Source organism: Conger conger, chromosome 6 (assembly GCF_963514075.1).
Source record: "Conger conger chromosome 6, fConCon1.1, whole genome shotgun sequence".
Taxonomy (NCBI): domain Eukaryota; kingdom Metazoa; phylum Chordata; class Actinopteri; order Anguilliformes; family Congridae; genus Conger; species Conger conger.
The window spans coordinates 60,707,090-60,732,203 of record NC_083765.1 but is presented as its reverse complement, the minus strand read 5'-3'; the positions used below and the strand labels follow the sequence as shown (position 1 = coordinate 60,732,203).

General features: G+C 41.8%; 2 protein-coding genes across 2 annotated transcripts in view; one reads left to right on the top strand and one right to left on the bottom strand.

Annotated features, from left to right (window-relative positions):
- The first annotated feature begins 6,371 nt into the window (after positions 1–6,371).
- On the top strand, positions 6,372–17,686 carry LOC133131621 (hepatic triacylglycerol lipase-like). The gene is made up of 9 exons (XM_061246992.1): positions 6,372–6,453; positions 7,993–8,156; positions 8,813–8,992; positions 10,397–10,514; positions 12,194–12,427; positions 13,724–13,966; positions 15,198–15,312; positions 15,965–16,183; positions 17,560–17,686. The coding sequence occupies exons 1-9, from the start codon at positions 6,372–6,374 to the stop codon at positions 17,675–17,677; spliced, it is 1,473 nt and encodes a 490-aa protein (XP_061102976.1). The 3' UTR covers positions 17,678–17,686.
- Positions 17,687–20,428: 2,742 nt separating this feature from the next.
- Positions 20,429–25,114, bottom strand: part of LOC133130444 (disintegrin and metalloproteinase domain-containing protein 10-like) — an 89,243-nt gene continuing 84,557 nt past the window's right edge. Inside the window, exon 16 of the mRNA XM_061245045.1 lies at positions 20,429–24,228. Coding sequence (XP_061101029.1) covers positions 24,119–24,228 — 110 coding nt within the window. The 3' untranslated portion in view covers positions 20,429–24,118. The remainder of the gene's footprint in view (positions 24,229–25,114) is intronic.

Here is a 25,114-nt window from a genome sequence, read left to right as displayed (position 1 = left end):
GGTGTTGCTGTACCATACGTATGATGCCTGGTTTGCTGGAACACCGGACCGGACTATTGGGATTATCTCCACTCTGTCACAGGGCTCAGGTCACTGGAATCCTCACACTCCCTGATGAAATCTGCATGCCATCCAGGTTTTGTAATTACTGTGCTTAACTGAAGCTTGTTACTCTGGTGAAGGTGTTCAGCCATGGGTAACAAGCAAAGCTGAAGTGGATTGAGACGGGAAGGGAATGTGATCTGTGGACATTGTCCAGAAGAACAGCCAACCTCAAATCTGTTAGCTGGAAAGTGTGACCCCCTTCTATTTGCTGTATCACCAGTGAAGTCTGAACATAAAATCAATGTATCTTTAAAATGAACAAAATTGGAAACTTTAGCTGGCACTCTGCATGGTTGACTATGTTGCTTTTTTGTTTTCTGATGGTTTTTTGTACATGTAATTTGAACTATTATTTGATGAAGCTTATATTTATATTTTTGTTATCAAAGGCATTTTCACTTATTATATATATATTCTCTCTGAGTGAAATAACATTTAAATATCTTTTGCACATTATTTTATGAATGCCAAATTAAAATAAGATCTGCTGAAATAAAGATGAAACTTGTATTTACTTTGATGTAATTGTCATGATTTCACATGATTTCATGTTCACACACAATGATTTGCTGACATGAAAATCTGGATACACAATCTGTGCATTTAACATCGTCTACAGAACAGAAAAACAAAATGAAAATATTTGCATCTGGCAAAAAGAAAAACAAGATGATTTCATGAGCAAGTAAAACAAGCATAAAAAACAGGCCATGGCTTCAGAGTACCCCGATAATTCAGCCGAGCATGAAGAATGGGGGATGTGAATAAAACATATTCAAAGAGAGCGATTGGTAAAGGTTACGTAATGCTCTTGTGAAATGGATGAAGCCTGACTCTTTTTGCCGTTGTTTCAGGTCCAATGCCTCTGTGCCCATTTCAGTGTGTGCTCACACCCCTGATCCTCCCTGTCACTCCCTGCACACACACCACACAACCCCCATACACCACACCCAACTCCTGCACACCACACACATACACACGCACACACACCACACAACCCCCACTCCCCTTCATCCAGCATACTCTGGATAATAGATTACACTCAACAACAAGAGAGTGAGAGAGGGAAGAGGAAGATAAAACATCATATTCACTGTTTCTTACATGCAAACAGCAATACTATACTAACAAATTGATCAAAAATCAAGGCACGGCCTTCCTTCCTCGTTGACATGACATAGCACCCCATTAACACCCCATAAGTACTCAAATTAGGTTTATTTTCCTCAAGCGTATAATATCATTCCACTCAAAGCCTTGAGAGTGGCTCTAGAGAAGTAAGCTGGAGAGCCCATAAGCATGCCTGCAGAGATCCATGCACATGTGACAGCTCTTTGTACAATTTGTCACCTATTGCTCAAAGTACCATCTCACAGGGCGTTTGGCCCAATTCCCCATACCTGGCAGGCTGAATCTGACCTGTATTCAGTATACTCAGTCACAGCCTGCTCTCCTTTCAAGTGAAAGCTCTGGTTTATCAGGTGGGAGCAACTAGAGTTTATGATGTCAGATTGTACATTTAATCACATTCTTAATCAACACCCAATCTTATTTACAGTTTTTCTCAATTGCTTACACAGTAACACTGGAACTTGAGACACAATGACCAAAATTTGACCTCATGTACCTTATCTTACACCAATTCTGCAGAAATACAAACACATTTCCTGCTTTTCACTCATTTTGCAGTTCTAAACCACACTTTTTGCAAAACACTACACGCAATTCTCTACATTTGGCATAATCTTCATTGATAAAATCTCTTGTGTTCACATGGAAAACACTACCATTCAGAATGCTAAACCCAAACACAATCACCCCATTTACTCCTCATACAGTCAAACACCTGTTGCTTTTCAGTTAGCAAAAGCTTCAGGTGAGCTCTCCTGTGTTGGAGAACAATGGATGCCAACTTTGCAGAGAGACAGCGTGCCATTGTTGAGGTTCCTGGCCAGCAAGGGGGAACATCATCATGTGTGCAGCTATAAATCACCAAGGCGTCCTCCATCACCATTCAACTCCCCCGTACAATATTGCCAATCTCATCCTGGACACACTACACAATATCCTCACTCCAGACAAGCAGATGGATGTCCCAGGGACGTTGTTATCTGGGACAACAGAAGTTTCCACCGGGCTGCTCTGCTCCACATCAAGCACCCACGTTTTTCTGTTCTTTACCACCACATTCTCCAATTCTCAACCCCAATTCTCGATATAGCTGCTGAAGCAGATCAGGGCAGGATTCGTCATGCCTGGTGATACTTCCCCCACTGCTTGGCCAGGGAGAACATTGCCTGTGATGTCGATGAGGTCCTGTGGCCAGACAGAAACAAAAGGTAGAATGAAGCTTCATTTTGTGTTTCTTTACAATATATGCCTAACGCTTATTTAATTTTTTCTATTGTTTGTTCTATGTGAAGAACACTTTACAAATCCAACTGTGTTTGCTGAGATGTATACAGGATTTCAGAATAAAAAAACCATTCTATTCTTGTATTTGTGTGTTTTATATTTGATTAACAGGCTACTGAATGTACAGTATGTAGTGTAACACTGAAAATGCAAAAGGCCTAGATTATCATAGTAGTGTTTCCTGCTCATCATAGTGTTTTCCATTGAGCACATCAGTGTTCAATTGGTTCATAGAAATGTCTATTCATTTGATGGTTCGTATGTGTCATTTGAAGACAAAATATAATTGTTTTGAATGCAGTGTTTACTTTTGCAAGAGATTTGTGGAGTTTTGGATTTCTGTTTAGAATTTTAAGAAAATGAGCCATGCTGTCAGAAAACTGTAATCATCAGAAAGGTCACTGTTGCTCACATTTAATTCTAATTTATGTCTATGCACATGCAAACTCAATGTAGCTCAAAATCACCAAGAGCAGAGCTGCACAAAATGAACAAAAATTGAAGTTAGATACCAATATAAGCAGATAGCAGATATTTCTCAAAACCCAGACCCAGCTCTGTTCTGCAGTGCATTGTGAGATATGCATAGTAGAATCCAGCCCTGTGATAGATGCACTGCTTTCAGCATCAGGTGTGTTTGGGGCAGGTTTCTGCTCACTACAAGCCATTCAACCGGACACAGAAGACCACAGACAAGCTCCTACTGCACTTGGAGAGGCAAAAGTGTGTTTACTGCTGGCAGATTGAGTGGGCCATCCAATACCGTTTACTTGTGGGTGGTACATTTTGGGAGCAGATGAGGAGAGAACTGGGATGGCGAGGTGGTCCAGACCACACCCTTACAATCCTGATGTTTTCAATAAAGAATTTATGTCTGACTTGAAATGTGTGGTATTATAGTTATTTACATCACTCAGAATAGATGTTTGGTGGATGTATATATATCCATCCATTCATCCATTATCTTAACCTGCTTATCCTGAACAGGGTCGCAGGGGGGCTGGAGCCTATCCCAGCATACATTGGGCGAAAGGCAGGAATACACCCTGGACAGGTCGGCAGTCCATCACAGGGCACACACACCATTCACACACACACTCATACCTACGGGCAATTTAGACTCTCCAATCAGCCTAACCTGCATGTCTTTGGACTGTGGGACATGGAAACTCCAATGTTAAGTAATTATGCTAATCTTATTCATGTTAATTTCATACTAAAGAAATCACTCCCATTATATTATGCACAACTGAAAACAATTGTGCTGTATAATGAAACTAAAAATGTATTTAATTCAGATGCTACAGTATCTAGTACACTGCCATTTTTAAGTTCAATTTTATTTGGAAAAGAAACAGCTTTCTCTAGGAATGTGTCATTTAATTCTTTGAGAGCTGAAGGCTGAAATATCAGTTTCATCAATAGATGACTCTGGGAGGCTGGCCTATTTTCTAATAAATGTAATTCTGCTTTGGTGAATAAAAGTATTAATTGCTTTCAAAAACATAAACAATTCTCAGTGATTCCAAACTATTGTATAGTAGTGTAATTCACAAGTTGAAACTATATTGTTTCATAACCATGGCATTTTTTCCAGACACAATCATGCAGCACAACCAACTGCATCTACTAAAAAGGGCAATATTGTCTGATATATTAACTCTACATTTTCAGCTGCTAATTTATGTTGATATTTCTGTTTCACCAAAGCAGCAAACCTTTTCCTTCTCTGAGACCTGAACTCCAAACAGCAAACAGGGAAATGCATATTTGCATTTAATGATCAAAGGCCAGTCTCCCTATTCACCCACACATGTCGCTGTGTGACCGACAGTAAGGCTAAGAAACCAAACACAAATTTCACTGAGTGAACTGGCTGTGAGGCAAGAACTCGTAAAACGGATCAATATTGCAAAACATTCTCAAGGTTAGTTTCTGAATTCCAACAGGTACCCCGTAATAAATAAAAATCACAAGACTGCCATTACCACGATTGTGGACCAGAGCCCACTTCAAGTACTGGCTGCCAGGATTTTTGTATGACATATAACTATAACATTTCCTGTTATTTTGGCAGAAATTGTTTGGGACAATAGATGTTCTGAAACTGTTCTAAACATTTTAATCATTACATCTCACAACCAAATGGAAGTCTAAGCAGGAATATAACCCCGACATTCTTTAAATGTTGCATGTTTAAATGTTGCATTCTTTAAATGTTTAAATGTTTTTTCCCATTCAGCTTTGACCACAATGTTAAATAAACATATTAAACAAGTAGAGCAATATCAAGATGTAAAACTCCATCAATCAACAAAATAGGATTAAATACTGCTGTCAACTAACATCATAATCCTTCCCAAAGGACATAGCAGAGCTCAGAAATATTCATAGGCCTGAAAGTTATTTTATCTGATTAAATTCAATGTATTTTCTCCCTATGGACTACAGTTGTCATATGCTACCATTGAGTTTTCTAACATTACCTATGGACATCAAAAGGCTCAAATGTATCACAGTTATAATATGAAATATAAAGAAATATGTGCAGATGTTCCAATTATGATGCGCAAAACCTAAGTAGCCCTTAAGTTCAGAACTTCAGAAACAAGCAGTACCTGTAGCAACCCCAAAAATAAAACATTGCCATACAGGAGTTTTCTGTGTCTTATGCAAAGAAAGTCACGTTATAGCAGGTACAGTACATAGGTCTGTTTGATTAGCACATACTCAAAAACAACATTTGCTCTGCATCAGGAAGAACAGTGAACTTCTATTTAATGCCATGTGCCATAGTTTTGCTTTACTGAGCACAAGATTAATTTGTTAGTTATTGAGCTGATAATGACCTTATTATCTCTACTTAATGACTTAATGATAATAAATAGGAATTGGATATTAATAGTACATACTGGTTGTTATAAATGCTTTTTTCTTCAAAAGGAAGGATTAAACCAATACCAGACTTCAATGAACTGATAATGTAGATGGGTTTTATTAAGAGTAATTCACTGTTTCACAGGGCCACCACAAAGTAATTTAACAGGTATTTAAGCTTAATAAGGCGGAACTTAGCAACATTAAATAAATAGCATAACTTCACAGTAACACAAACATGCCTCCCAAGTCACATTTCTCTCACACTTCTCAAGAATTGAACATCGAGTACCATCAGTCATGGCAGTTTTCATGTTCGAAATTCAATTACTAGTTCAATCACAACTTAATGGAGAACAAAAACCAACACACACAACGGGCCTCCGGGACACACAATAGAGCCCAGGTGGACTGACAAGATGTTTCCAGATGTAGATTTCCTAGATCCATAACCTGTGAAATATCCGACTTCTCCACTTCTCTTGCTCATCATCGTCAGAAACACTGGGGGTTTTCAAGACAAGGCTTGATACAGTGCTAGATGCTATCTAGCTTTTAGTAAAACTAAGCAGCAGATACACTCAGTGTGAGGAAAAGGCAAGCATTGCCGGGCTGAATGGCCTGTTTTCGTCATTATGTTCTGTTATATATTATGTTATGATATGTTAACCCTTCGCTATCCCTCTCATTCTCTATCTCCAGCATTATCCGATTGGCCGGCCCCACCGGAGCCTGGAGCCAATCAGAGTGTCCCTGTCCCTCCCCGGGCCTCTCATCCTGGCTGTAGATACAGCCCTGCCTATCTCACACACGACCATACGTCTCCCCACCACCACCCACCTTCTCACCTCTGGACTGCTCTCCATAATCAGAGCCCTGAGCACCTGTGGGACTATAAACCCTGCCCCTCTGCTTCTTCCTATCTCTTATTTTTTTCCTTTTTCATTCCAGTTTTAGTTGTTCTCATAAATGTTATGGCCGTCATAAAAATCCTGGCTTGCTTGGTGATCCTGTCTCACCTCAGTGATGGACAGAGGACAGGAAGAAAAGAAATGGGTAAGTGTGTGTTTTCCTTTTCCTCTGGAAGCTAGTAAAGTTTTGCTCTGGTTTCTTGGCAGAAGTGAGCCAGAAGATTTATGATTATCTATGAAGCGGAGGTAATTGGTGGAGCTGCATATGCACTTTTAGATCTACGCTACATAAACGTACTGACACTCTTAAGGTTTAGTAAATCACACTGTGCTACATATAAAATGTGATGAGGGCAAAGAAAAACAAGTTTGCAAATGTTTCCATTTATGATTGATTAATAGCATAGGCTTTTTTAAGTGTACAACAGCATGCAGAGGGAGAGGTCAAATATACGGCCCCATATCAAATGCATGTTCCATTCCTGTGTTGGGCTGCCTTCGGAACACTGAAGAAACATCTCTTCCTCCTTGTAAGACACATACAATAGAATAACAAGCTAAAGAACTGAACTGCAACCAATGAAAAAATGCTAAATGAGAGAACAAAAAACTTCCAGTGAGGTGAGAAAGTTTGACTCATTTCAAGATTTGGGTGAGAAAATTTCACTTGTCAAGCAAACAATAACAATAACAATAATAACAAGCTAATATTTTAAATATATATAACTCAAGTCATATTACAAGACAAAATACTTGTTAAGACAGCCATATTTTGCAGTGTGGGGTCATCAATGAGCAGAGTAGTAGTTTCTATGACATTGGAATGCATGCAGGCAGGTAAAAATAGTGAGATACAGCACAAGCAATACAATGCGCTCTTCTCATGATGATCCAAAGTAGCTCGAGTTTTCCCGTTCGCAAAATGTCCTGCGACCGGTTTTAACAGGAGTGCGTACTTGTATCTGTCTTTATGAAAGACAGAGAAGGGAACGTTATGATCCTGACTCGGTCAGGATTCTCTGCACTCCATGGCCTTGACTATTACATAAGCTGCAATGTGTGCAATACATTATACAACTACATCAGGCAATACAACAGCATGAGGGGCACTCAAGAGTTTAGCAATATTGGAAGACCAAAGGAAATTATTCATATGTGTGGCCTGGTCCAAGTGTTCTCTTTGGACTTTGAAGCACGTATAATTTGAATAATTTAGGGCAATATAAGTTTAATCAATTAAAAAAATGGATTAAATTTGTAGACTAGATTGAGTACAGACTTGTGTCAGTGGTGAAATGAAATCTGTATCTATAGCATTGTGGGTATACACATCACCCATGTCAGTGTTAAAAGGGCTGTTCTGTTCTTTGATTTGCCAGCAGTGTCAAAGACATTCCACCTGTTACACAACTGGGGAATGAATGCTATCACTAAAATATGGAATGGTATAGCGGTGCTGAAAAGCCTTAACCTTGGCCTAAAATATTGTATTTCCTGCTGAAAAAAACAGATGAAGCTAGGTTTTGAGACAGCTGGTAGCTGGTTGACCAGTTCCATACTCTACAAGGTTTGACCAGCTCAGCTAGTAACTGGTATTCCAAGCTGGTCATAGCTGGATTTTACACCAGGGTTGTTGTTTTTATCCTGCATTTCTTTCTGTTTGTTTTTGTTTCCACACAAGCAGACACTATGAAGACAGCATACGTTCCACAATCAGCCTTCCGGATGTATTCAGCGGGAGGGCCACCGAAGGGCTCCTGTACCCTGCTACCACACGTCCCACAGACCTTACATTCCTGCAGGTTCAACACCTCGAACCCCCTGATTATCATCATCCATGGCTGGACGGTATGGGGGATTCCATTCTTTGCATAATGCCTTAATACATAGTTTATAAATAGGCCACTCCAACCACTTCCACAAAATTAAATGCAATTCTGTGTAAAGGCAATACATTCTTATGAACCTGCCTGTTGTGTATGTATGTTTGGTCATTTATAATTGTTGGCAAAGCTATAAAAGCACAAGTACTAATGACAGAAAAATCTGATAATATATAATTAATAAAAATGTAAATATATTTAGATGTTTGACTGCAGACTCAAAAGGAGGTGTTAGCTTTAGAACATGTGCACTACTACCTATGTTCTCTCACACTGACACCGCACTGAAGAGAGAAATCAATAGGCATTGATCCAAAACTGCCCATTCCAATTTGACCAGACCTTCACCCCTGCCCCAACGCATATCCACAAACAGACGCACGTGCATAGACATACACATACAGACACACACACACACACGTGTACATACACACACATACACTCACACAGACAAGCGTACATCCAGAAACACACACTACTGGTTTATAGGTTTACTGCCCCTGTGATTACCTGCACATTTCAGCACTCAGGCGATGTTCCAGTTCCACTAATATGACCCAGAAACCCCTGCTCCGCTCAGCTGACCCGGGTTGGCACGATGACTCAGTGTTCTCGCTCCAGGTAGACGGGAGGATGGAGAGCTGGGTAACCGACCTGGCGTCCGCTCTGAAGTCCACCCTGGGGGACGTCAACGTGGTGATCTGTGATTGGCTGACTCTGGCCCACCGACACTACCCCGCCGCGGCCCAGAACACACGCGCAGCTGGGCGGGACGTAGCGCACCTGCTGCAGTGGCTGGAGGTAAGAGCTCCAATCACACAGGACGGCTGTCTCTGCTTCTCATGCCTACGGCCTGTAGGTCTCCACTACCTGTTCTAGCTGGCTCTTTATGGGCTTTCAGTAGAGGCCTTAACAGTATTTCCTTAATATGTATTGCTGGAAATGGAAATTAAGTATTTTTATTATAACCTCTTACAACTCACTCAGAGAAAAGGTTGGTTATTTTCTGTGTCTCCACTTGTCGAAAACGAAGGCGCGAGTGCACATCAGTCTAATCGTACATATGAAAGGGGTCCTTTATCACTGAGAATGTGCTGCTAGTTTTTTTTTACCGCACTGGAATTTCTCCTCCCAACAAGTTTCCCAATCTTTCAAATCGATGCACTATTTTATGAATTACTTTAGACCTAGAAGGGAGTAGGTGTAAATTGTCAGATTTTCAGCTGTGTCTTAACTCTACATCCAAACTAAATCAGTTGGTGCAACCAGTTATGGCGGTAAATTATTGAGCAACTCTGAATTAACATTCAAACTAGCCTACGTTTGAACTCACGTTATGCTGGTGCAACAGGCTGCTCACTGGGGTGGTACCCTATAGGTAGCTACATAAAACAGTAGCTCAAGCCAGCAATATATGTATAATTACCTGTACCTTTTTTGCTTGGAAAATGTCGGCCTACTTATTTCTACCCAAAGAGAACATTATTGTACTTTCATTTCAGGGTACATGTGATGTCACGTGATTGCACTGTCAGTGTGGAATAGGTTTTGCAAACAAAAGATGAACATTCTCATTATATTATAAAATGAGAAAGTTGGGGTGTCTCGGTGGCGCAGCCTGTAGAGCACTGACCGCATGCTCCTTGCGAGCCGCGACGTCGGCGGTTCGAATCCGACCGTCCGACATTTGTCGCATGTCTTCCCCTCTCTCTCGCTCCCATTCTTCCTGTCTGTCTATACTATATACTGTCCAATAAAGCTGAAAAAGGCCTAAAAAAAATAAAATGAGAAAGTCGGCTGACGATGGTTGAATGCTGAATCTTCTAGGCCTACTTCTTTCTTCTGTTAGTCTTTTTGATCAAGGCTCTGTTACTTTGGCTGGAGACTGGGAGGCCAGAACAACAGAAAACATTGGAAAGTGCTGAAACAGCCCTTTTATATGGAAAGACGCAATTAGTGAGAGCCAGAAAGCCTCTCCCAGAGCTTCTCATATTTTGTACATAATTATTCTTCCAACAATTCGACCTAGCTTCCATGTTTCAACTGACTTTCCTTCCATTATTAAAGGGTTAGGCTGAAAAGTGTAAAAAAGTTTTAAAAAAGTGAACAGCCATTATCACACAATCCCTATTCCCTCAAACATATTCCCCATGACATTGTTTGGAGTGATTTATGTCAATAACTGTTTTTTTGTGTGCATGACAGGAGTCTTCCCAGTTTCCCAGTGACAAGGTTCATCTGATTGGATATTGCTTGGGTGCTCACGTTGCAGGATTCGCTGGGAGCCATTTCACTAGATCCAGAAAAATTGGACGAATCACAGGTGGGAGGAACTCAAATTCATTAACATTGTATTTAATACCTTTGTAACAGAGTCTCCATTGCAGTGTCACAGAATCCCTTCTGGATGAGATTACACTGCAGTAGCTCTGTATATCTAATCAGGCTGAAGTGATAATAATGGGGCGGCAGTATAGTACAGGGGTCAGGAACCCTGGTCCTGGAGAGCCACAGGGTGTGCCGGGGTCCTCTCTCCTGGTCCTGGAGAGCCACAGGGTGTGTTGCCTTTTGTTGTTACTCAGCACTTCATTGATCAATGGAAACACAGTTAACCTTGTTTCTTGGGTCTGAATCGGTGAAAACAAAAACCAGCACACCCTGCTGCACTCCAGGACCAAGTTTGCCGACCCCGGGTATAGTACGATGGTTAGGGAACTACGCTCGTAATCTTAAATTGTGTGTCTGATTCACTAATGGAGCCCTTCCATTGTACTCACGAGCAAGGCACTTAACCGAAATTACTTCAATACATTTCCAGCTGTGTAAATGGATTGTATGTTAAATAATCAAGGCTGTGTACGCTGCTCTGGATAAGAGCATCGGCTAAATACCTAAACTATAAATATGTAATGAACTTTTGATTATACTGCAGTATATTCACTTTGACTACATTACTGTTCATTGTGTAAATGACATACAGTAACAGGCATAGGTTCCATGTTGAAACAGGCTGCCTGACATAATGAACTAATTTCAGTCAAAACAAGGAATTAACTTTCGTATTTTCCTTGAGTTAAACATGTTTTTGGAACAATGCTTAATAGCACCGTTTTACTGCATATTGTCTCATTCATAATTTCCCAAGGCATTGTTCTCACCTCAAAGCTAGAAAGTAATACCCACACACTGCTGTTAATGCTCCATAGTAATATATTTATTAAAGTGAGCAAGATGTTTCGATCAGTTTTGTGTTCTTTACATTCTTCTTTTTTACTTATCATCTGTACTAAATACTTTGCATTTGTGCTTGCCCCTATTATATTATTGTTCTGACTTCAAACATGTTGGCTCATTATGGTGGGTTTGCCCATGAGAAGATTTTGGACACACAAGACCTATTTACACTTGTAGTTTTCAAGGAAGGAGCACACAAATCCCTGATTTCTCCCTGGAACTGGTCATGCCATTTAACCTCTCGCAACATCCATCCATCCATCCATTATCTGAACCCGCTTATCCTGATCAGGGTCGCAGGGGGGCTGGAGCCTATCCCAGCATACATTGGGCGAAAGGCAGGAATACACCCTGGACAGGTCGCCAGTCTATCGCAGGGCACACACACCATTCACTCACACACTCATACCTACAGGCAATTTAGACTCTCCAATCAGCCTAACGTGCATGTCTTTGGACTGTGGGAGGAAACCGGAGTACCCGGAGGAAACCCACGCAGACACGGGGAGAACATGCAAACTCCGCACAGAGAGGCCCCGGCCGACGGGGATTCGAACCCAGGACCCCCTTGCTGTGAGGCGGCAGTGCTACCCACTGCACCATCCGTGCCGCCCCTCTCGCAACATTTGAGACAGTAACATTTCTGAGTGTCACAAGTTGACCACTAGAGAGAGATGACACAGAAATGAGCTCAATTACAGAAATGAACCTATAAAATGTCCAAATTATGATTATATGATTATAATTAGGTTGTATCTCCTTTTCCAGGGCTGGACCCAGCAGGCCCACTGTTTGAAGGGATATCCCACACTGACAGGCTGTCTCCTGACGATGCTAAGTTTGTAGACGCCATTCACACCTTCACTCAGCAGCACCTGGGCCTGAGCATGGGCATCGCACAGCCAGTGGGGCACTTTGACTTCTACCCCAACGGAGGGGCCTTCCAGCCAGGCTGTGAAATAAGCACCCTATTCTCTCACTTGTCGCAGTATGGACTAGGCGGTATGTATGAAAGGGTGGGTTAGCTAGAGAGCACACATACAAGTAAGCACGCAAACACAAACACATGCGAATGCATACATGCACACACCAACAGATGCACACATACCAGCATACATACCTACCAACGTACCTACACATACACAGATGTACACACATGCACACATGCAGGCACACACACATGCATGCGCACACATTCGTGATCTCACATTTTTGTTTTAAAATATGTGGATCCTACTCACATTCAGGCAGCAATGCTTGACAATGGATTGTGAGTTTATATTTATATTTTCTGGGCAAACCCCTGAACAGTTTTAACAAATATGCTATCTTAGCTTTAGTAAACACAAACCAGTTGCCATATCTTCTAAAGTGTAGATTAATACACACTGCAAAATACTCATGGCTGAATAAGTATTTATGAATATCATTATAGCAGAATATCTGAATACAAAACTATATTATTGTACAGGGCTGAATCTGAATTGGGACATTACAAAGTAATTCAGAGAGAGAGAGAGTTTGATGTCACCAATTAAAAGCGCATATTTTGTATAAAGGCAAAGGCACATAAAAGCAGCTGTCATCCTTACGGCATAGTTGTGTGGATTATTCTCTAGCTCCTTCACTGTGCGTTCTGCCTCAGGGGCATGAAATCTCATCATGGAAATTGCGGAGCAGAGTAGTTGGCCTGAAAGGCGGTCCTCACATCCTGGAGATAAGGCAATGCCGCTTTTCCTTTGGGTTTGACAGTATACTGTGACAGGTTCTTAATAAAAGAAAATAACCAAATTAGATCAAAGCACTGATGATATACAAAAAGATCAGAGCCCAGTTTATATTGCCGTCTATTCCCAAAAGACCGCAGTCCACCACAACAAAAGAACTGGATGCTACATTGGTCTCTGCCTAGTACAGCAGCTATACCGGAGCTGTCACACAATGATCCTATGTACTCGACTTAACTGCAGAGTCATTCAGCCGTGGAAAACATTTTTGTTAAAGATTTTGGCTGAGAGATTTTCCTCATATCTAATGCGTTCATTTATGCATCAAACTCCGCTTCAATTACTAGATTCAGCCTTCTACATAAATATGCATTGGAATCATGTCAAATTCACAGGCAGTGAATTTGGACGTTATTTCTAAAATACATCTTTTAGATGCCCATTAGTTGGCAATTCATTACGTTTTTTTTTTTTTTTTTCAACTAGGCCTACCAGAAGAACAGTAAATAAAGTGCCTACCAAGCCATTTTGACCTCTATAATGTTTTTTTTTTGTTTTTTTTTGGTGGCAGGTTTCCAAAAGTCAGTGAAATGTTCACACGAGCGGGCCGTCCACTTGTTCATCGACTCGCTGTTGAACAGAGACGAGCGGAGCACTGGTTTCTGGTGCAGGGAGGAGAGCGCTTTCGACCGGGGCGTCTGCCTCGACTGCCGCAAGAACCGCTGCAACAGGCTGGGTTACGACATAAAGAGGGTGCAAACTAAAACCAGCAAGAAACTATACCTGAAAACTCGCTCCAACCAGCCTTACAAAGGTTAGCGCACTGCGTTCTCCTGATACCACCATTACAGGCTCCGCAAATAAATGCAAGTATTGGCACAGGCCAGTAGGAATAATCATCTTTTTGCGATGTGAACAAATGGAACTTGGATTTAAGTTGGACAAAATGCAAGATGAAACCAAAACCCAGAGAAACAGACGCATTAATTCCTAATTAAGTGGCCCTTATTGAGTGTTATTTGATTGGATAATTGATTCCATGTTTTTTTAAAGGTTGCGGGTGTTACATTACCTCCAGACTAGAAATGCCATGTACTTTTAAAAGGGAGGATTAGAGGATTAGCCATGCTTTTATATGAGCGAACCTTATTGCTACAAGAGATGTCTGTTAACGCAAACTTTTCTAAACGGAGCCAGACTGTTCTGGTTGAATTGAAGATATCTAGCTATGGGAATAAGGTGAAAAGACAGGAATTTAGGAAGCTGAGATGTCTCTTGATTGAAAAAGGCATAATCTGTTCGCTTTGGACCATTGCCAATAACAGCCACTTTAAAAAGGTTCTACCTTTATGAAGCCAGATAAGCCACTTTCTGTGTAGTAGCCACACAGCCTTTTCACACTGGACCCTGATACACGGCAAAAAATGGCTGTCTTAACAAGCGTTTTAGTCTTGTAATAATGTTTTCGCTCAAGTAGAAAATAGTAGATTGTTTGAAGTTCATGTTTGTTTGACAAGTGCATTTTTCTTATTCCGTTGGCAACTCTTACCTAATTGGCAATATGCGATGTTAATTAGTCTCAATATAGAATACCTTTATTTTAGCATTTCTATTAAAAATAAATGTCTTTATTTTTGGGTTTTTGCAGTGTGCTACCTGGTCTCCAGGACAGAGCATTCTGTTTGAGTGCAGGGCTCCACTGATGTCCATATTCCCAATATCTGTAACATCAGGCCTAACTGCCTAGGGCTGCTGCTGGATAGGACGTTTGCCTTTTAAAAGTAGGGCAGATGTATAAAATATCATTAAAAGATTAAGATTATTCCCTTTTTCCTCAATTTATTCAATTTGTCACAATCATACAAGTATATATTCCAAAACGTACTGCTGATATACTCCTGATTTGATGCATCATATCGACCTTCAAAACATTCCCTGATCTGTTTCACTCATGTTTATGTCATGACGGAAACTAGCACTGTTTCAACTTCCCATTTCAGCTTGTCTTTAAAACAGAACCTATTTATTTTCTTTCTCACCTGCAGTTTATCACTATCAACTGAAGCTACAGTTCATAAACCAGGTGGAGACCATCAAGCCCTTTCTCACCATCTCTCTCACTGGCACCAAGGCAGAGAGTGTGAAACTGCCCCTCACATTGTGAGTACATCATTTATAATGAATTGTTATTTAGCTGATAAGCACTTGACTAAGCAGGGAACAATACCCCCTGGAGCAATGCAGAGTTTAGGGCCTTGCTAGGGCCAAACTGCTGTGCGGAGCTTGAACCACCAACCTTCCGGTCATGTACCTTAGCTACTCGGCTGCAGGCTGCCCCAAGTACATTCTCCCTCTGAGACAGACAGACAGTGGGCTTCCTTTCCCCACTGATCTCTCTTACTACAATCCACGCACACATCTGTTCGGCCCTCAAACACGTGCGCTTGAAACACGCAGCTGAGGCAGGCTGAGCAGTCCATCCCCACATTACCAGGGGAGGGACTTTTCAGCATACTCAAGAAAAAACGGAACAACTGAAGCGTGAGCAAATTGAAGACTCGTGTATCTGCAAATGAAAGGATTTCCGGCTAAGAGTAAACATTAATAATTCAAGTATGGTAGGTAAAATAATGTCCTTTCTCTTACAGAAGTATTCTATCATTCACCCAGCTATTAGCTGCCTTCCCATACTGCACTGCACTAGAGGCTATACTCTACTAAGCAGGGCCCATCTCCCTGCTGTGAGAGATGTACGACTGTTCTGTCACGTTAAAATTATTGCACTCTTTGAACTCCCCCTCCCATTTCTTAGTGTTGATGGGATATCAGGTAACAGGACCCACACCTTCCTGGTCACCCTGGAGACAGATATTGGGGAGCTGATGATGTTGAAGCTCCATTGGGAGGGTAGGGCAGTCCTGGCCTCTGTGTGGAACAGGATGCAGACCTTCATCCCGTGGGGAGGGGAGAGGAAGAGGAGAGGGCTCACCTTGGGCAATATACGCATCAAGACAGGAGATACACAGGCAAAGTAAGAAGCACAAGTGTGCGATTATGGGTATGAATGTGAGAGTAGTGGCCTAGATATACACTATGTAGCTAGGAACAGGGATTTATTAAGTGAATAATGCACATTGGTCCTGTAGTTTGGTAGGAAATCTTGAAAAATTGAGGGGCTTCTTATATAATAATGACTATTTTTATCATAATAGTAATAATAATACTAATAATAATAATAATAATAATGATAATTTATTTGTGAAGCGCTTTTCCCAAGCTCAAAGCATTGATAATGATTTTATAGAGCACCTTTCAAACACAAAGCACAAGGTGCTTTACAGATTATATGAGACTCCATACCCAGACAACTTCACAGAGTCAAAAAATGTTTTACAGAAATACAGTTTGTATCATGTATGTCATCACGTTTTTATATATGTCCGTATATTCGATTTTTGTATGGCTTAACTCTCCCTGGACAGTAATGTTACACAACAGAATTTTTTTTTTTTTACAGGGCTGCAACTTCAGTTGTAAAACATGATTAAAAAGGGCTACATAAATACATTGTAAAATGCACTGAACCACCTCAGAAGGGTGATATGAGATCAGCCTCGGAGTGGCACACACATTACACTGTGGTGTTGTTATTATCCCCCCCTGAGGAAAAGAGCAGGACACGTGGGGAAGAGGATACTTTAACATGGCAAATGAGGAGAGAGAGAGAGAAACGGGGAAAACACACCACAGATCCACCGAGCCTTATTTGCTGTGCATGCTACAGTGAACATGCAAACTCATTCATGCAAGAACTCATCCAAATGCTCATCCAAATGTGCATCTCATGCTTGGCAATTTTCCGAGGACTGCATGTATTTGTGCCACCCACATAACTAGGACACATTACCATGGAATAAATAATGATACCCAAATTATTTGGCACTGAATATCACAAAAATTAAGGCTTGTCTTTTAGTCAGGTGAAATAAATGACCAAACTGAAATTTGGTGCACAGTGCCACATATAAAAACAGATGTCTCACATTTTACATTGAAATAGAGTAATTTATAAAGCTTTGATAATTATAAAAAATTCAGGTTATTGCCCGTTTTTCGCACGATAGCATATATTTTAAAGCTACCATTTAAGAAAAAGGGAACGACTGCTCTAAAATACAATCTCGTTTTTTTTGTCTGTAGCACCCTCTAGTGCATAACCTCTGCAATTGCATATACATAACATGGATTTACCTGCCATTTCAACTGGAGAGTATTATGCATTGTAGCCCATTTCCGTTCGCAGATTCATAAATAGCAGTAAAAACTCATTAAAATATGTAACAAACACATTTACATTGCCAGATCAACATTGCATTGCATTGACACTTTGAAAATTGTATTTTTCAGGACGTCACTTTGTGCCAAGACGAACGATGAAATGTATCTTCAACCATCGCAGGAGAAAATCTTTGTGCGCTGCCAGGCGGGACGTCTGAAACAACAAAGGAGGCGAATACACAGCTAATTTTCTTTCACAGACACAAGCTATATATGGTATAAAGCACGTGGCTACTAGGCCTGCCTAATTAGGACGCTGTACAATTATAATTGTTGGCCTTTAGGCTAACACGGAACATGCTTTGTGTCATTGTTTTTTGTTTTTGTTTTGTTTTTAATGTATGTTTTTAATTTACGTATGTTTTTCCACTGTAATGTTCTATAAATGCATTATAAATGCGACCCATGATGTTCACCAAAGTTATCGTATTTTGAGCAAAGTTGCAGCCCAAGGAAGCCAACCATGTGGGGGAAGTTGAGCTGCAGGCCACGGACAGTGGCATAATGTTATCCCTGAAACTTTAGGCTATATGGTTTATGCCATATTAAGAAAACAGTTCACACAAATCTGAAGAAACTGCTTATTCTGACACAACATACCTGTCTGTTTTACATGTTTGAAAAGACATACAAGCCATGTAATGTACACCACCCGTAAAACCAAGTCAGAAAGAATAACCTGTGGGCATCATCTCTGTCGGCTATGAGTCATTTTGGCCCTGAAAGTAACCCTTCAAAATGCCATTGGCAGCCTGGCAGGACTAATTTTGGACACAGGCCATAAGTTAAAGAAAAATCAATCCCACCATTTAACAACACCAGCATCCATTTAATTGAACATTAAGCATTGCTTTTACTGGGATCACACTTTCCTTCCAACAAATTTCAGGGATTAACAACACTGGGTATGTATCACCCCTCAAACAGACTGCCAGCACCAGGTGATTGCAGACAGACATGTGTGACCATGACCTTGGTAAGTCATGGACTGGGAGTGGATCGACGCCGTAGCATACCACTGCACTGTCTGACTACGGTACCCTGCTGAAAACAACTCAAGCTATGTTTTGAAACAGTTGGTAGTTGACCAGCTACCAGCTCAGACAAGCTACCAAAACTAGCTGGTTGACTAGATCAGCTCAATTTTCAAGCTGCTCAAACTGGCATAGCCGAATTTCACAGAAGGGTATGCTGCTCAGTTAGACTTGGCTTGACAAAACTGCCTGCTTGTGCCCTAGTCTGAAATTCACAGTCACTTGATTTAGTAAACCATTAAGCCTCGCACTTCAAACTAACACACGGATATCACAATCCAAGAGTACGTGCTTCCAGCCACTGGTGCCCTTCGTTGATGACGTCTCGCTCTGAGACTTCCGTACCCATAGCACTTCAGACAGTTTATCATAAAACATCACAATGTGCAGTATTAATCACTGAAGCTTGTGCTGAGGTGTGGTGAGCATTCTGGCACAAAATAGCCGCTGTTGCACCACCCAGGTGGGTGCTAGACATTGGTAGTGATTATGGTGAGTTTCCCACACATGACTGTAGGGTTTTGAATGCGAGAAGATTTCTATATAAATGCAAGTCTAACAGTCTAAAAATGACTGCATTCTAGCCATACTTACTGGCAACCAAGCCGAGCCAGCATTTTTAACATGCCCCAGAGCATGATGGGATTTTCACATTTTAATTAACTCGGGTATCTGAGGTAACATCTATGTGTAAAAGCACCTGTTTTCAATACACTATCCGCCCTTTACGTTTTATTTTAGCCTTCTGGCCACTATCGGTATGTTGCAGTATTGCAATTTTCTCAGGAATATTGTAACAGAATGGATGCAAAAACAAACACAAAATCTTTTTGATATACAAATCAAGCAGAGAAATGTATTCAGTGCTTGAGGAGGGCTATTTAACAATGGAGGAAAAATCAGTACAGAACGGTCCCTGTAGCATGAGATTAGAGTATTTGCCTGCGAAAACAAGATGGTGTTGATTTGCGAAAAATAACAGAAGCAGTTTGTTACTGGGATGCTGAGAGTGGGTGGATGTTTGGAGAAAGGGGTTGCTACAATTACTCTTCAGAGCAGAGATATAGTAGACAACACAGACAGCTATGAGCGGGGACTGCCATGACGAATGTGTGGTCATCTTGGGAGTTTTCTTCTACAGAGACCTTTATACAGCTGAAATCAAAGCAACAGCTGCCAAAATGCAAGAGCTTCCACGGGCACCACTCATCAATAATTCACAACAACGTCTAATTATAATAACGACCCCCACCCTGACAAATAAACAAAAAATCTAGGTACAATGTGTTCGACAGAATTTTCAGAACCCGCATATTTTCGGTGACTATTATTATTAACTTTGAAATTTATACAAAAAGCAAAAAAGCCAGCAGATAAAAGGCAGGAAACTCTATTCCCAAGAGAGCTGGCTGTGCTGTCAGAGTGGTGCATGTCTTCAGCTGGACCTGAGCAATAACGCCATCTGCTAAAACCAGCGCTGTGTACAGCACATCGTGTGTGTATGTGTGTGTGTGTGTGTGTGTGTGTGTATGTGTGTGAGTGTGAGTGTGTGTGTGTGTGTGTATGTGTGTGAGTGTGTGTGTACGTATGTGTGTGAGAGAGTGTGTGAGTGTGAGTGTGTGTGTGAGAGAGAGTGTGTGAGTGTGTGTGTGTGTGTGTGTGAGAGAGAGAGTGTGTGAGTGTGTGTGTCCCAGTTGCACACATGTACATGGATGATCTAACCAGAGGAGGAGGAGTGAGTGAGTGAGCACAGAGATGATCATTTGGGCTGCTGGGGGAGGGTGACTGAGGGGCTTTCAGAGGGACTTCTCAGCAGCAAACCATACAAACGGTTACAAAAAAACCCCAAAACACTCCATCTCAAGGAGACATGCACACCTCTGAACAAATGTATTTCAAAACTATTTTGATCAATTCTATTTTTATTAATGCATTTCAAGTACTTCAAAAAAAAGAAAAAGAAAAAAAAAATGACATACCTTTGCACAATACTTTTTGCATTTTTTAGTAAAAATGTTCCAAAGTGAACCCAAAAAAAAATTAAAATAAAGTTTGATACTGTATAAAACACAGCGGACATTAAAATCAGACAGTAGTATTAGACTTTTTCATCGTTTCATCTTTCTGCTTACATCACCTACCACATTTCAACTCAAACTGGGCATTTCAGTGCACGTTTCTCCCAAATAATTTTTATTGAACTTTATAAACAAATTTAAATTTCAGGCACCCCTCCCTCCACACTTTTAAATCAGAACTGACCACAGGAACATAGACAAACATGAGAAAAGTATTAAGTCTACCACACTCAAAGGAGGTTTACTAATGAAAAAAGTGATGAAAACATTACTTTATTATCCAGCACGAACCCCATTCCGACCAGCACAATACAGAAAGGAAAATACAGGATTAGAACCAAAGGGAGTATTTAGTTTATACATTATTAAATTTAGTTGTAATTTAATTTTTCAAACTGAAATTGCCTTTGAACCATTAATCTCTGGAATTCGAATACAAACAAAAAAATGTACATTACATGTGTATAAAAACGGCTGTTCTCTCCAAAAATAAAGCAAATTTTGGATGAGGAAACCATGCAGATAGTGGCCCAGCGGACTGGCATGGCTTTTATGTGCCTTCAAAGTGCCCCCTCTAGGTGAACTCTTACAATTCGGAAGCCACTGAAAGCAGAATTTAAACTGACACAACGCATCGCAGAGCATCAAGGGAACAGAACGCAATGAACATTCAAAATGGCAGAAGGACTGGGGAAAAGAAGGGTTCCTCTGGGCCTGTGGCCTTGGTCACCTCTCGGTCACACTGTGTTCGATTGGACAGCAGCAGCGCTTAACAAAGTCACATGACCTTGTTTGTTTCCACTGATGGGGAAGGAGAGAAACGGCAAGCTTTAGTCAGTCAGTTTCCTCAAACTCCTGAGACCACGCCCATCAGAAAGTGATACATCGTCATGGATACGGTCACCTGTCAGATTACTTTCGGTCATTTGATGCCCTTTGATAATTCCTGGTTCCTGCATATTGTCTATTTGTGCGTGTGCGTGCCTGTGTGTGCACGGTACGTGTGTGTGTGTGTGTGTGTGTGTGTGTGTGTGTGTGTGCGGTGTGTGTGTGTGTGTGTGTGCGGTGCGTGTGCATGCGTGTGTGTGTGTGTGTGTGTGTGTGTGTGCGGTGCGTGCGTGCGTGCGCGCGCACGGTGTGTGTGTTTGCGTGTGCAGTGCGTGTGTGTGCGGGGTCTTCTGGGCAATACTTCTCACCCCTCTCAGTTCAGGCACATAGTCTTTCGTCATAAGCAGCACCACCACATGCACAGACATTTGGGGCGAGTGAAGAAGCTACAGGTCACTATGGGAGACTGGGAGTGGGAGGATGAAAGAGTGTGAAGAGAGATTTGTGGACTTTGACTGGCTGCCTTCTTCAGTCTCTAATGCGACACTACATGCATCGAAGCCACGTCCACTGAGGGATTCTCCCTTCTCACTGCAGTTAAAACACAGGTACCAAACTCTAGATTCAAAACAATAACATCTCCTATATATACAAATTATCTGCATCGACAAAAAAAAAAAAATCAAGAGAAAAGAGAAAACACAATCATAAAAAAAGCAACCCATTTTAAGTGAGGTTCAGTCAGTAAAACGACAAAGTATTACGATCTTGTAAACTACCCCACTATGCATTCACACCTTGAGCCACACTGGAAATTATTACATTTTTTAAGGAATGCTTGAAACTCAAGTGTAGCTGGTCCTTAAAAAACTGCATCCCACTCATTGTAGCATACGAACTGTAGCTTTCAGTGGCTGCGTGGTCATGTTTCGGAAAGATATTACTTGGCGAGAGGAAAGGAGATGGTCATTCTCGATAGTATGTATACAAACAGTACCAATGTGGTTGCCTCAATTAAAAAGGAGATGGTCATTCTCGATAGTATGTATACAAACAGTACCAATGTGGTTGCCTCAATTAAAAAGGAGATGGTCATTCTCGATAGTATGTATACAAACAGTACCAATGTGGTTGCCTCAATTAAAAAAAATGTTTTTTGGCAAATCCCACCCCATCTAAATCTCTAGCCCCTCCCATGTCCCCAGCCAGGATCCCGGATTGGCTGGATACGAGGCAGCCTCACAAGGTGAAACTTGTGCAACGCGAGCACCCCTCTACAGGATGTGACGCTCTTTTCTTTATCTACCTCCCCTCTCATCCCTTCATCACAGCGGGGCTGATCAGCAGACCGGCCCGTCCGCTGGGATTAGTGGTTTTGTGTGTTCAGTACGGCAAATGTATGCCCAGCTGTGGGGTGGGGTGGGGTGGGGTGGGGTTTGGGGGAGTAATTCGATATCAGTTCAGAAGTAAAGAGTATATGCAGTATGAAGTAAAAAATAAAAACCTCACCTACCCCCCTATGTACCTACGCGCTCTCTCCGCAAAGTCTACGAGAGCCTTCTCCCACAACTTCTTCGCAAATTGTACCAAAACTACCACATCTAGGGTCTTGACAAATCTTGCAGGCTTATTTCTTAAAATGCCGTCAAGAAGCAATGCCTCAATCATCTATACATCAACAGCATCCCTCCCTCCCACCCGCAGTACCCAGAAGCCCCTGCGCACGAGTCGTTACAGATCTATTTGTGCGCAGTTATTTTAACAGCAGGCGCGGTTCACACCAGTTACATGTGCGCACGGCGTGCGAAAGTCAGCTGGTTGCTCCCGCGGGGCGAGCATCCTTTACGCGCGGTCGCTATAAAAAGCTTCCGGGACATTCTCCGCTCCCACCTCACTTCCAAGGCCCTCCTTTTCTTTTTTTTTTTAGTTGTTTTTTTTTCTTTTTTTTTTTTAATCCTGAGAGTGTCAATTAAAACAGTAAGTCATCTTCATCAAACAGCAGGAAGAAGGAAGAAAAAAAAAAAAAAGAAGAAAAAAGGAATCCATTTTCTTTTTATGATACAATGAAAAAAAAACTATATTGCGATATCTGTACAATTGCACGCAGAAAGTACGCGTGTGCATTAGAAATAAAAAGCCGGCGCTTTTTTTGTTTTTCTTTTTTGAACAATGTTAATTACATTGGCAATGGAGTCTCTTCCACTTGGAGGTGGTCTCTCTTCCTGGCCCTACTCGGCAGCAAAAACCCCTGTCACCTGCAGTCATGATGTTACGAACGGGAGGGGTGGGGGGTGAGGGGAGGGAATAAGGTACCACAAGGACACCACTGCAGACTGGACCTTCCAGAATTAAGGAAAATAAAGTTGGGAAGTTGGGTGGAGAGAAGGTCGAGACCGTGTAAAGACGGACCGGGGATTCTCTGGCGTTCCCTCAAAGATACTGAGAAACAGACACAGACGTAGCGTCCATTGCTGGCTCAGAACAGTGGCGTCTGCGTGTTTTCTTTTTCCCCCTGGTCATCTTCTCTGGTAAATTCGGCTGTGTGTGAGTTCACGATGGCCCTGTCACAGGGTTTTGGTGGTTGGTGTGGGGGGCAGGGGGTGGGCAACGACTGATACAGGTAATTCTTTGGAGTGAAGTTTTCCCACTGTAGGCACTAGGAAGAACCAAGGCAAGGAGGGTCCAGCCTCAGCGTCTCATCTGACCCATCTGGTAGTTCTCTCGGGGCTGGCGGTGGTGGTGGCGCTGGGGCTGGGGCTGGGGGTTGGCCTGCTGGGTTCTCCGCCTCTTCAGGGTGCCTGAGGACGAGGACAGTCAATGGTAAACCGACTGCATTCATACAGCACTTTAATCCTAACATCCTGCAGGCTTTCATTTCCACCTTCACTTGACACACCCGATAAGGCTAATACTAATACTAATTCTGCTCTTGCTGTTGAATGAGGGATGTTGAGTGTACTGTTAGGGTTGGCGTTAAAACCTAAGGGATGGTAGATCTCCAGGAACAGGGTTGGGCAGCCCTGTTCTAGCTATTGCTTAGTTGGGGTTTGAGTGAAAACCTACTGGAAAGTAGATCTCCAGGAACAGGGCTGGGCAGCCCTGTTCTAGCTATTGAATAAGATGTTCTTTGTTAGGGTTGGCGTTAAAACCTACAGGACGGTATATCTCCAGGAACTACTCTAGAGCACCCTGCAATCGAATTGGTTCTAGCCATGTCAATCAGAGTTTGATGGAAGGCCATTGGATACTGGCTTGCAGTGCTGCCTCCAGACATCGGTGTCAGAAAGAAGTAGGCGGCCATTGTTTGTTTTTTTACTGACACAGATCCCAAAAGCTGGGTGACTTATCCAACACTGTGTCCAGCCTCACAGTGATGTATGGTTCTATGACAACATAGGGCATTTTATTGGCCCTTGAGGGACGGACGGTATTGTCCACCAGTCTTCTTTCTCGGTGTTCATCATCCCTTCATCGTCAGCCTCCCTCGCTCAGTCTTTTTCCTCCCTCTACTCGTTTCTGTGTTTTATTCTAAATCAGAACAGGGTCACCTTCTGTAATTCTGCAGAGAAGACAGAACGCCTAGCTTTGCGCTATCTGAAACAAGACTTTTTACAGGTCCCATATTGAACACCTTTCCAGGGTTTTATTTTAGGTCCTTAGGGCCGTGCTGAAGGCAGATGTATG